General features: G+C 39.4%; 1 protein-coding gene across 7 annotated transcripts in view; it reads right to left on the bottom strand.

The window, feature by feature from the left end:
- Positions 1-14,101, bottom strand: part of LOC124607094 (protein SERAC1) — a 276,482-nt gene that overhangs the window by 87,120 nt on the left and 175,261 nt on the right. For all 7 annotated transcript variants that reach the window (XM_047139315.1, XM_047139324.1, XM_047139331.1 and 4 more), the window contains one exon: positions 12,233-12,376. In XM_047139315.1, the coding sequence (XP_046995271.1) occupies positions 12,233-12,376 (144 nt within the window). The remainder of the gene's footprint in view (positions 1-12,232; positions 12,377-14,101) is intronic.

The raw sequence follows: 14,101 nt of genomic DNA, 5'->3' as shown, positions 1-14,101 counted from the left end.
TTCCATGCCAACCAGCATGCATTCAGAAAACAGTGATAATGCAAAACTCAACTTGCACTTTACTCACATTACTTACTGAAAGCTTCGGATCAAGGCAGTCAGGCACACACACTATTTCTTGATATTCAAAAAGTGTTTGACTCAGTAACACATCTACGCTTATTGTCAAAAGAACAATCACATGGGGTATCAAGTACAATTGTGTATTGAGGATTTTTTGGTATGTAGGATGCAGGTGGTTATATAGAATGGAGAGTCATCGTCAGATGTAGAAGTAACTTCAGGTGAGCCCCAGGGAAGTGTGCTACGAACCTTGCTATTTGTGTTGTATGTTAATTACCTTGCAGAAAATATTAATACTAATGTAGACTTTTTGCAGTGCACACAGTTATCTATAGTGAAGTACTGCCTGCAAGAGGCTGCATAAATATTCAATCAGATACCGATAACGTTTCCATGTATTGCAAAGGTTGGCAATTTGCTTTAAATGTTCAGGAATGTAAAATTGTACACTTCACAAAATGAAAGAACATAGTATCCTCTGACTTAAATATCAAATAGTCACTGCTGGAATGGGTCAACTCCTAGAAATACATGGGTGTAACACTTTGTAGGGATATAAAATGGAATGATCACGCAGACTCAGTCATGAGTAAAGCAGGTGGTAGACTTTGGTTTATTGGTAAAATATGGGAAAATGCAAACAGTCTACCAATGGGATTGCTTACAAATCACTTGTGGGATCCATTCTGGTATGCTGCTCAAGTGTATGGGATACTTACCAAATAGGACTAAGAGCAATATTGAACATAAGAACAGAAGAGCAGCACAAGTGGTCACAGGTTTGTTTGATTCTTGGCAGAATGTCACAGAGATTCTGAAGAAACTGAACTGGCAGACTCTTGAAGACAGACTTAAACTATCCTGAGAAAGCCCACTTATAAGAACTGGCTTTAAATGATGGTTCTAGGAACATACTAAAACCTGCTACTTATCACTCATATAGAGATCATGAGGACAAGATCAGACTAATTATAGCACACAAAGAGATTTAAACAATCATTCTTCCTACACTCTATACATTAATGGAATGGGAAGAAACCCTAATAGCTGGTAAAATAGAACATAGACTGTGCCATCCACTGTATAGTGGTTTACAGAGTATAGATGTAGATGATTAAATTCAACTATATGTAGATTTCGACAATGGAACTGTTGAAATATATTTGTCTATTTATGTTTGCAGTCCTCTAATTTATTTCTACAGATATTTGTCACAACATATAAATTCATGTACAGTTAGCTGATATTTGTTTTTGTTGTTTTCCCAGTTTCATTAGTGTAACTTTTATATGTTGTCATGATATTCAGTCATTGTACTACTGTAAGTAAAGCTAACATTTCATTTCATGTCCAATGAGCATTGAAAGATTACAAACATTAAAGAAAATGATCAAGATGCAAATATCTAGGCTTCCACAGAGAGCATCAATGTCATTAAAATCCTTCTAGATGTAAAGCCAAGTCATCATATAAGATGATATGGCAGTACACATAGAACAATTTTAATTAAAATTAGTAAGTTTCCAAAAATACTGACTGCTGGCTATGTGGAATGTAATTCTTAATTATATTGGTACAAATGAGGTATAAAGTAGTTAAATGAAGACAGTGTGTATGGGATTCTGAACAACACTGTACGATTTTAAGTGTGGGTGACTGTTACTTAACCCGTGTGAAGTTGCTAGTCTCCCATTGGGCACCTCTCCAGGTGGCAGATTGGGGAACATTAACCAGATACGGTGGACACCGGGGAAATAAAATACCCGGGACGGACCAAAACTAGCAAAACAACAACTGCTGCCTTGTAGTTGGGAGTTGGGTCTCCAAAGGCTAAGGGAAGAAAACCCTGATTAAAAATCACCTGCCCCTGGTAGGGGTTGGACGCAGGGTTGACAGCCCGCTCTGTAAAAAACAACTGTTGTGAAACTTCTATACGGTAAAGACGGACGGATGAAGGAAGATGGACCTGGCATGGAAAAGGACAAAGAGGATGGAATACAAGTAAATGACGGAGGGAAAATAAGGAAGAAGAGAAATATAAGGCATAGATCAGATCTATATATTGGTACTTGGAATGTGAGATCCCTATATCGCCCAGGAGCACTGAAAGTAATGCTGGATCAAATAATGAATCTGAAGCAAAGTATAATGGCACTACAAGAAATTAGATGGACAGGGAGTGGAGTTTTAGAAAAGAAAGAGGTGAATATATTCTATACCTGAAGCAAAACAAATCATGAGCTGGGGACAGAATTTGTTGTACACCACCAATTAAAGCATTTGGTAATAGGGTTTACACCCATTAGTCCAAGGTTATCAACACTCAAGATAAAGGGGAAATTCTTTTAGCTATTCCATAAAGTTCACAAAATGTCCAACAGATGGCGCTGGACAGCTAAACGTCAGTGACTGCGCATGACAATCGTGTATAAAAGATAAAAGGAGCTGTAATGAGAGAGAGAATCAGATGCGCCAGCAGTCGCAGAATGTTGATGTTACCTGAAAAGGTACTTTTAGTGAAGCTGTATTATCAGAATGGGGAATGTGCTAGTTCAGTATTACGATCCTATCGCCATAGGAAGGGGATTTGAATGGGTAAAGGTCCGTTGACAAATGCAGCTGTGGCAAGAATGATCTTGAAGTTCGAAGCCACAGGTTGTTTAGACGATAGACCCCGTAGTGGCTGACCGAGCACAAGGTGTAATGCTGCTGAGACAGTTCAGAAGGAAATGGAGACTGTAGGGTATTCGTCTATGCATAGGGAAGTCAGCGCTCATGCAGTCGCATGTCGCACCGGCATTCCATACACTACTGTTTGGTCGGCACTGAGGCGTACCCTCCGATGCTATCCACACAAAATCCATCGGCATCATGAACTGTTACTTGGCGATTTAGTGAAGCGGAGGGCACTTGCAGTGTGGGCGTTTCAAAAGATGGCAGAAGATGACGATTGGTTGAGTAATGTGTTGTGGACCGACGAAGCTCAGTTCATGCTCTGAGGGTCTGTCAATGCCCACAACTACAGAATTTGGTCTACCAAAAATCCTAGGACTGTCGTGGAAACTCCATTGCATGATGAGAAAGTCACAGTATGGGTTGGATTTACCGCATCTACCATTATCGGACCTTTTTTCTTCGACGAAATGCAGGTTTCTGGTTTTGTAACGGCTACCGTGACAGGTGAGAGGTACACTGATACGTTACAGAATCGCATCATCCCCAGCCTGGCTGATAAACACCTGCTGGAACGTACGATGTTTATGCAGGATGGCGCTCCACCCCATATTGCTAGACGCGTGAAAGATATCTTGTGCGCGTCGTTTGGTGATGATTGTGTGCTCAGCAGCCACTTTCGTCACGCTTGGCCTCCCAGGTCCCCAGACCTCAGTCCGTGTGATTATTGCCTTTGGGGTTACCTGAAGTTGCAAGTGTATCGTGATCGACCGACATCTCTAGGGATGCTGAAAGACAACATCCGACGCCAACGCCTCACCATAGCTCCGGACATGCTTTACAGTGGTGTTCACAACATTATTCCTCGACTACAACTATTGTTGATGAACGATGGAGGACATATTGAGCATTTCCTGTAAAGAACATCATATTTGCTTCGTCTTACTTTGTTTTGCTAATTATTGCTATTCTGATCAGATGAAGCGCCATCTGTCGGACAGTTTTTGAACTTTTGTATGTTTTTGGTTCTAATAAAACCCCATGTCATTCCAAGCATGTGTGTCAATTTGTTCCTCTATATCTACATTATTCCGTGATTTATTCAGTTTTCAAATTTATACTGACTTTTTGATCACCCGGTATAAGAAAGGAGATAAGATGGAGTGTGGCAATTACAGAGGGATCACACTACTTAATTTGGGATACAAAATATTCTCTAATATACTATTCGACAGAATACTCCCAATCATACAGAGGGAGATAGGGCCGTACCACTGCGGATTTCTTCCTGGGAAGTCAACTATACATCAAATATTCACCTTAAGGCAGATCCTGGAAAAAACAAACAAATACAGGGTTGGCACGCCTCACCTCTTTATAGATTTCAAAGCAGCTTATGATAGCAGTTATATCAAGATCTAGATGAAATGGGTATCTCGAGAAAGTTGGTAAGGCTGGTGAGAATGACAATGAGCTAAACACAACGTAGTGTAAGAATGGGAGGACTGACGTCCAATACATTGAGTATTAAAAACGGAGTGCGACAAGGGGATGCATTGGCATGTCTTCTCTTTAATGCCGCCCTGGAGAAGATGATGAGAAATGCAAACTTTCTGAAAAGGGGAACGATCTTCTATAAATCAGTGCAGATACTAGCCTATGCGGATGTCATAGATATAATAGCAAGAACCCAAAAAGCAATGGAAGAGACATTTACAGCTCTTGAACAGGCTAGTAGGAACATGGGGTTAATTATTAATGAACAAAAAACAAAATATATGGCAGCTGGAAAAACACATAGAGAAAATATGCCAAAGGCAATAACAATGGGCAATTATAGGTTTGAGAGAGTTGAACATTTCAAGTACCTGGGCTCTACAGTTACGCATCTAAATGATACTCCTATGAAATTAAGCAGAGATTAATACTAGCCAAAGAGCCTATTTTGCCCTAACAAGATTTCTATCCTCAAGGCTCCTGACTTGTACCACTAAATTGTTGTTATTGTTGCTGTCTTCTGTTCTGAGACTGGTTTGATGCAGCTCTCGACGCTACTCTATCCTGTGCAAGCTTCTTCATCTCCCAGTACCTACTGCAACCTACATCCCTCTGAATCTGCTTAGTGTATTCATCTCTTGGTCTCCCCCTATGATTTTTACCCTCCACGCTGCCCTCCAACACTAAATTGGTGATCCCTTGATGCCTCAGAACATGTCCTACCAACCGATCCCTTCTTCTGGTCAAGTTGTGCCACAAACTTCTCTTCTCCCCAATCCTACTCAATACTTCCTCATTAGTTATGTGATCTACCCATCTAATCTTCAGCATTCTTCTGTAGCACCACATTTCGAAAGCTTCTATTCTCTTCTTGTCCAAACTATTTACCGTCCATGTTTCACTTCCATACATGGCTACACTCCATACAAATACTTTCAGAAATGACTTCCTGACACTTAAATCTATACTCGATGTTAACAAATTTCTCTTCTTCAGAAACGATTTCCTAGCCATTGCCAGTCTACATTTTATATCCTCTCTACTTCGACCATCATCAGTTATTTTGTTCCCCAAATAGCAAAACTCCTTTACTACTTTAAGTGTCTCATTTCCTAATCTAATACACTCAACATAACCCGACTTAATTCGACTACATTCCATTATCCTCGTTTTGCTTTTGTTGATGTTCATCTTATATCCTCCCTTCAAGACACCATCCATTCCATTCAACTGATCTTCCAAGTCCTTTGCTGTCTCTGACAGAATTACAATGTCATCGGCGAACCTCAAAGTTTTTATTTCTTCTCCATGGATTTTAATACCTACTCCGAATTTTTCTTATGTTTCCTTTACTGCTTGCTCAATATACAGATTGAATAACATCGGGGAGAGGCTACAACCCTGTCTCACTCCCTTCCCAACCACTGCTTCCTTTCATGTCCGTCGACTCTTATAACTGTCATCTGGTTTCTGTACAAATTGTAAATAGCCTTTCGCTCCCTGTATTTTACCCCTGCCACCTTTAGAATTTGAAAGAGAGTGTTCCAGTCAACATTGTCAAAAGATTTCTCTAAGTCTACAAATGCTAGAAATGTAGGTTTGCCTTTCCTTAATCTTTCTTCTAAGATAAGTCGTAAGGTCAGTATCGCCTCAAGTGTTCCAGTATTTCTACGGAATCCAAACTGATCTTCCCCGAGGTCGGCTTCTACTAGTTTTTCCATTCGTCTGTAAAGAATTTGTGTTAGTATTTTGCAGCTGTGGCTTATTAAACTGATAGTTCGGTAATTTTCACATCTGTCAACACCTGCTTTCTTTGGGATTGGAATTATTATATTCTTCTTGAAGTCTGAGGGTATTTCGCCTGTTTCATACATCTTGCTCACCAGATGGTAGAGTTTTGTCAGGACTGGCTCTCCCAAGGCCGTCAGTAGTTCCAATGGAATGTTGTCTACTCCGGGGGCCTTGTTTCGACTCAGGTCTTTCAGTGCTCTGTCAAACTCTTCACGCAGTATCGTATCTCCCATTTCATCTTCATCTACATCCTCTTCCATTTCCATAATATTGTCCTCAAGTACATCGCCCTTGCATAGACCATGTATATACTCCTTCCACCTTTCTGCTTTCGCTTCTTTGCTTAGAACTGGGTTCCCATCTGAGCTCTTGATGTTCATACAAGTGGTTCTCTTATCTCCAAAGGTCTCTTTAATTTTCCTGTAGGCAGTATCTATCTTACCCCTAGTGAGATAAGCCTCTACATCCTTACATTTGTCCTCTAGCCATCCCTGCTTAGCCATTTTGCACTTCCTGTCGATCTCATTTTTGAGACGTTTGTATTCCTTTTTGCCTGCTTCATTTACTGCATTTTTATATTTTCTCCTTTCATCAATTAAATTCAATATTTCTTCTGTTACCCAAGGATTTCTACTAACCCTCATCTTTTTACCTACTTGATCCTCTGCTCCCTTCACTACTTCATCCCTCAAAGCTACCCATTCTTCTTCTACTGTATTTCTTTCCCCCATTCCTGTCAATTGTTCCCTTATGCTCTCCCTCAAACGCTGTACAACCTCTGGTTCTTTCAGTTTTTCCAGGTCCCATCTCCTTAAATTCCCACCTTTTTGCAGTTTCTTCAGTTTTAATCTACAGGTCATAACCAATAGATTGTGGTCAGAGTCCGCATCTGCCCCTGGAAATGTATTACAATTTAAAACATGGTTCCTAAATCTCTGTCTTACCATTATATAATCTATCTGATACCTTTTAGTATCTCCAGGGTTCTTCCATGTATACAACCTTCTATCATGATTCTTAAACCAAGCTATGATTAAGCTGTGCTCTGTGCAAAATTCTTCCAAGCGGCTTCCTCTTTCATTTCTTAGCCCCAATCCATATTCACCGACTATGTTTCCTTCTCTCCCTTTTCCTACACTCGAATTCCAGTCACCCATGACTATCTGAATAATTTCTTTTATATCATCATACATTTCTTCAATTTCTTCGTCATCTGCAGAGCTAGTTGGCATATAAACTTCTACTACTGTAGCAGGCGTGGGCTTCGTATCTATTTTGGCCACAATAATGCGTTCACTATGCTGTTTGCAGTAGCTTACCCACATTCCTATTTTCCTATTCATTATTAAACCTACTCCTGCATTACCCCAATTTGACTTTGTATTTATAACCCTGTAGTCACCTGACCAGAAGTCTTGTTCGTCCTGCCACTGAACTTCACTAATTCCCACTATATCTAACTTTAACCTATCCATTTCCCTTTTTAAATTTTCTAACCTACCTGCCCAATTAAGGGATCTGACATTCCACGCTCCGATCCGTAGAACGCCAGTTTTCTTTCTCCTGATAACGATATCCTCTTGAGTAGTCCCCACCCGGAGATCCGAATGGGGGACTATTTTACCTCCGGAATATTTTACCCAAGAGGACGCCATCATCATTTAATCATACAGTAAAGCTGCATGCCCTCGGGAAAAATTATGGCCGTAGTTTCCCCTTGCTTTCAGCCGTTCGCAGTACCAGCACAGCAAGGCTGTTTTGGTTATTGTTCAAGGCCAGATCAGTCAATCATCCAGACTGTTGCCCTTGCAACTACTGAAAAGGCTGCTGCCCCTCTTCAGGAACCACACGTTTGTCTGGTCTCTCAACAGATACCCCTCCGTTGTGGTTGTACCTACGGTACGGCTATCTGTACAGCTGAGGCACGCAACCACTAAATTAACTATCTATAAATCACTTATACAACCAGTGCTTACATATGACTCTGAAGCCTGGACATTAACAACTAAAGACATTGAAACACTGGATGCATTTGAAAGAAAGGTACTTAGACAAATTATCGGCCCAATCTGTGAAAGAGGAAGATGGAGGAGGAGATACAACTATGAGTTGTATATCACATACAAAGACCAACCCATCAGAAGGATAGTGAAATCATCCAGACTGAGGTGGGCGGGACATGTGGCTTGCATGAATGATACAGAAGTACCAAAAAGAATATTACAGGAAAGCCAGGAGGGCAGAACAGATGTGGTCAACCAAGAGCCAGATGGGAAGATGGAGTAATCGAAGATCTTAGGAAGATGGGCTATGGAAACTGTAGAGTATTGGCAAAGGAGCAAGAGAAATGGAAGGAAGTTGTAGAAGAGGCCAAGGCTCATCATGAGCTGTAGAGACAAGAAAGAAGAAGATGACTCTTACTTAATCACAAAAAAAGTTTGGCGTGCAAAATTTTGCACGATTAAATAGGGAGCTCTATGACGCATCTGTATGAGGAGGCAACAGACCATCTGAAGACAGACACAGACATAGGCAAGGAAATTTTTTTGTCAGACAATTATGTCTTCGGCAGGCACACTCATTAATCAGTTATTGTTTGGAGAGACAGGGCAGTCGTACAATGTCATCTCATCACCAAGCAGCATCCTGAATGACATGCACTAAAGCACTACGGTAAATGGTCGTCTGCCAAAGTTTTGTTTGTCTTGAAATAATAATTAACACTCAGGAAAGCAACACTGCGATTTTAATGAATAAAATGGGTAGATTATTGTCTTCTTTTTAATCTTAGTGTGTGATGGAAAGATGTTAACCGTTTCAGAAGATGTTTTGTGAAGTCCAACCCTTCATCCAGGTCGTGGGAGATAGGCAATGGCATGAAATAGGGGATTACCTGTAATATATTTTAATTACATTCCTGCAGGCGGTGCACATATTCTTTTTTTATTTTATTTATTTTTTTTTTTTTTATGAATGCAAATGCCACATTCAAGCATAATTTTTGTAGTTAATATACATAATTTATATATATTGTTTCTTAACATAATAAATCAAATGTCATATAATCAGCTTCCCAACAGTAATCATAACAAAAACATCACTACATAAAATGGCTTCTCAATGTGGAGCTAGCAACAAAAGCCATTACTAGATTACTATTCCGGAATAGTACAAAGATAAAAAAAGAAAACACCTGTGTTCTCATATCCCACTAGGGCAGTGATACAGATAGAGCATTGAAAGACTGGACACTAACATAGTGCAGGTCATGCCAATGAAATGAACACCCCACAAAAGATGAAAACTGACATTGTGCTAGCGGTTCAATGAACCGGAACACAATCATGGGAGACAGTCACATGGCTTAGTCGCCTGAGGTAAGATTGGGTGTGAGTATTGAGACTCTCATCATGGCTCAACAGCTTCCTATTCTTTATTGGTTTTCACTACTATTTTCAGAGTGCTACAGTGTGTATGGGATTTCCTTCTGCTAACAATTTCATTTGTGATAAGATTCGGAATGCATTCCGGCCTGAGATACTGGAGTTGGCAGTCGTGTGTGTGTGTGTGTGTGTGTGTGTGTGTGTGTGTGTGTGTGTGTGTGTGTGTGTGTGTGTGTCTTTTTTACTGATGAAGGCTGTGGCTGAAAGCTATAGGTGGGTGTCTTTTAACTGTGCCTGTCTGCAACTTAATGATATTCACATCAGTTCTGATGCCCTTTCTAGACTACCTGTGGGCCAGAAAACAATATTTGATGCCCAGGAGATTTTTTACTTTCACATAGAAGAAGATTGGCACATCATCCAAGTCATTACCACTAATAACTGGGTGTACCAACAACCATTCTTCCGACAAAAAGCTTTCCTGAATGGAGTGTCAGAAGGTGGGAAAGAAATACTGGTACCAGAATTACCTTCTGCCACACACCGTAATGTGGATTGTGCAGTGTAAATGTAGTAGTAGACACAGAGGTGGACCTGGATAGCTCTGCCATGGGGGCCCAAAATTTTGGCAGCACGAAACCCACTGGCAAACTCTGGTGTGTTGTGTGGTCAAGTCGATGTCCGCAGAGAAGTTTTCACAATAAATGGGATGTGAACTACACTGGTGGGTATGGTTCTGTCACTTATCCCTGATGGTTTCTACATGCTCTTTCCTTGATTCCACTTGCTGCCCATGAAGAACACAGTTCTCATGTTGAAATCCAAAAATTATTATGATAAAGCTGTTATTTCCCATACTGCCAGACTTGGAATTCCTACAAAAAGGTCACTGGAAATTTGCTTGCATGACGGTGTTTTTCCCACAGTCAAGCTACTGGTCAGCCATTGATAAGAATACAAAACAATTAGTGTGGAAGGATACGATCCACGGTCAGATGCACGTGCATACACTTCTTTGAAAACCTCATGCATCATTCCCTGTAAATGTATGAAACAACTACCTCTAGACTTCACAAACCCATTTTAGGTACTTGGTGGTTGAACGGGGCCAATAATTCATGTAACATACCATATATTATAAACTGAGGAGCTGTTTATAAAACTGAAACTGGCCAGATCAAACACAGATCCATGTGTCTATTTTCAGAGAGATGGTACCAAACTGTCATCATAATTTTGCATGTTGATGATAAGCTATTATTCTCAAATGATAGAAGTGTTCTGAATCACACCAATAATTCTTTGAATATTTTCTTACACGCTTCAACTATTTTTCTCTTTACATCTCTTAGCATGCTAATTGATTTTTGCACACACAAAGCAGTTCTTAACTATCTGAAGGGGTTACTATGATGCCTCTGATTACTCTTTCTGAACAGTATAATGACATTACACACATACACTCTATATCTGTTTCTATACAACAAAACTGGGACAGTCCCTTTTTATTTTTATTTTTAATGGAACGGAGTCTTCTGCTTGAAATGCCAACAATATTAGTAATTAAAAGATTGTAACTCAATGACTACCAGTATGCAAAGTTTGGTTATTAATTGAGATTCAGATGAAATAGTCCCTCTCAGTAATTCAGTAACTATGAGTGCATCGTGTAACACGTACATCACATGGCTTTGTCTGGATCACACATTTGAGATAAGACAATAAACCACACAATGAGAAGTCTGTCAAAATGAATTAACAAAATCTTACACACACAAAACATTTTAAAAACTGCACAGTGTCTACCAGACACATTTTTTTGATTCCTTATGTAGTCTGGTATAAAGAACAGTTATGCACAAATGCATCGGACAGGCTGTACTCAGAATTGTGATATGATGATGTGTGCAGTATCATCAATGACCAACCCGTGGCACACAGCATTTCGCAGCCAGGAATTAGATGGTGTTCAGCTCACGGCCGATAGGTGGCGGCACCACCGCTGCTTAACAGTGCAGGCCCAACCACCCCTAAGCCACTTCTGCAGTAAACCCAGCTACGCCAACCGGCATACATACGGAAAATAGCAATCTACTGACGAAGGGCCAATCACACCATGCCACACCACAGCAGGCTCACTGCAACCTGTGTACTCCTGTGTGCACACCCCACCACAGACAGCAGTGAGAAGTCACGCTGCACTCTCTCGAAGTGTTCGGACTCACCACTTATAACTATGGACATATACAGACTGGAAGTGGCAGTGTTGTATGACTGTGACAAGGACTCAGCATACAATTTCATCTGACAGTGTTTGTATTCAGACTTTGTGTGAGATTCAATTGAGAAATTAAACTTGTTTTTACACCCATGTCTTCAGTCTTTGTTGTTCTGCACTTCCCAGATACAACAATGTGTACTCACAGTTTTACAGTCTTTTGTTTTATATAGACAAGATTTTGTTTAGCATGCTTCTCGCTGTATGTTTTTCTACTCATATCTACACATTTACAAAGAAGCCTTTGGCATAAAAACAGTACGATACGTAGTTTATGTAAATTAAAAGTATGATCCAGAGAAGTCTGTGTGAAAAAGTGCTATTGTGATGGCAGGTTAGTATATGAGTATCATATCCTACATTAACAGCAAATTCATAGTCAAAATCTACAAAAAAAAACATTATTTTGATTAATATACTTGTACACGAATATGTTCAAACATGCACTGTAACATTCATTTACCCATCAGACGATAATCTGATAGATTAAAAATGATTGAAATAACTGTTACGAACTGAAGTTCAGACAAATATAACAAATACTTACCAGTCTGAAAAATATCATTCAAGTGCTCCTTGTAAAATGATATATTTGACAGCAATTTTGCAAGGGCTATCACAACTTCTCTGTCATTCAAGAAATGCCTATAAACTCCAATAAGCAGTGGCAATGCACCTTCCGATACAATATCTAGAATAAATATTTTTGCAACATAAATTTCAAATACCAAGTTCTGGCTGTTATGGATACAAGTATACATTTTTAAAAATGGTCATGCATTTTATTCACATAAGAATTTTTTAAGTATGGACAAAATTGTAATGCACACATAAAAAATACAATATTTTAATTAATAAAACTTATTGAAAATTGTTCACAAAATCAAGTTACTGTTTAATCAAATGTCATTTGATCATTGAAGAGATGTATCTCTCAAAATTAATTCAATTCCGAAATATTTTACTTTTATTAGACAAACAAAATATGATGTTAAACGCTAACAGTGGGAAAATGTAGACATGGCTGAATATGGAAAATGAGAAAAGACTGAATAGTAAGGGATTATCATAGAAAAGTAAAGCACATAACTTCAGAATATTAAAATAACATAAAATGCTAATGAGAGAGAGAGAGAGAGAGAGAGAGAGAGAGAGAGAGAGAGAGAGAATAAGTAATTGTCAAAATGGATTACAAAAGACACACACATATAGATAGATAGACAGATAGAGAGAAGAGGAGACAAGAGCCAACAAAAATATACTATTTATTAAGAAAAAAAATTCTGTGGCATCATTTTGCATACAAGTGGCCCCAAAAGCGAACCCTTCTTCTCTCAAATCAAGTCCAGTGCCTTAGTGCCATCTCAGATAGCACAGAGAAGTTACAAAACCCATTGAGGATTTGTGACGCTTTGATTATCAGTTTCTTAAGTTTCCTAAAAATTACTGCAGCAACAAATCATCAATTGATTGATATCTTCTCACGTTTGTGCCTGGGTATGATCTAAAAATGTCTTCATACCTCAATTATTAATCTTAATATCATCTTTTGGTGATAAAAATAACATAAAGTCTACAGTACATATTAATATCGTGATTATGCTGGAACAGTTGAACAACCAACATTCAATCAGCTATTTTTTCTTTATCACATGCTGTATCCTGCTACTAGTGCATGTGCTTTGGGAAGTGCGCACACAGCACAGTCTCTGCCAGCCAGTCTACTGGTGACTCACGCCTGCACACAGCGCTGACTCCCTTTCACTATGTTCTTTTAGTTTGTACCACTCACATCAGTTGATCAGTGTATGGCTTATGTTACACCTTCTGTATGATTCTTTTGTTGTGTTATCTGTGGAGTCATGAGAGGCTTATTTCCATTATTGTTCAGAAGTTTATGAATAAAGTCTTATTTGTGTTACTTGGATCGGTTTTGTGTATTACTTGCTACTACATGATTGGGGTGAGTTTGGAACAGATTCTGCATGTGCAGTCTTTAAGTGCTGTTTCAACAGGTTTGGTCATTACACGTGCTATGCTACCTGCTCCAACTGAACAGCTTACTTTGGCTTTCATTAACAGACACAGTACTGCTCCACTGATCTATCCACCCACTATACCTCCATATGATGATTCAGTTGAGAATTGGGAAGCTTATGAAAAAAGACCCACACAGCATTTTCTGGCTTTTGGTATGACAGACTGCTCTTGTGGATTCCATCTAAGGTGCATCAATTACAGTGTCAGCTTGCACCTTTACAAGAACCAGCAGTTCTTGCTTTTGATCACGCATGCAGTTTGTTGTCCAACTATCATCACAAACAAACACACAGTGCAAATGGAATTCTACTGATGTCACGAGAAACAAAACCAGTCGTACAGTGACACAATTATCTGTTTAGCTCCAGACAAGGGA

The sequence above is a fragment of the Schistocerca americana genome, chromosome 1 (genome assembly GCF_021461395.2).
Source record: "Schistocerca americana isolate TAMUIC-IGC-003095 chromosome 1, iqSchAmer2.1, whole genome shotgun sequence".
Taxonomy (NCBI): Eukaryota; Metazoa; Arthropoda; class Insecta; order Orthoptera; family Acrididae; genus Schistocerca; species Schistocerca americana.
Note: the sequence above shows the minus strand (reverse complement) of the source record. Positions and strands in the feature narration are given on the sequence as shown.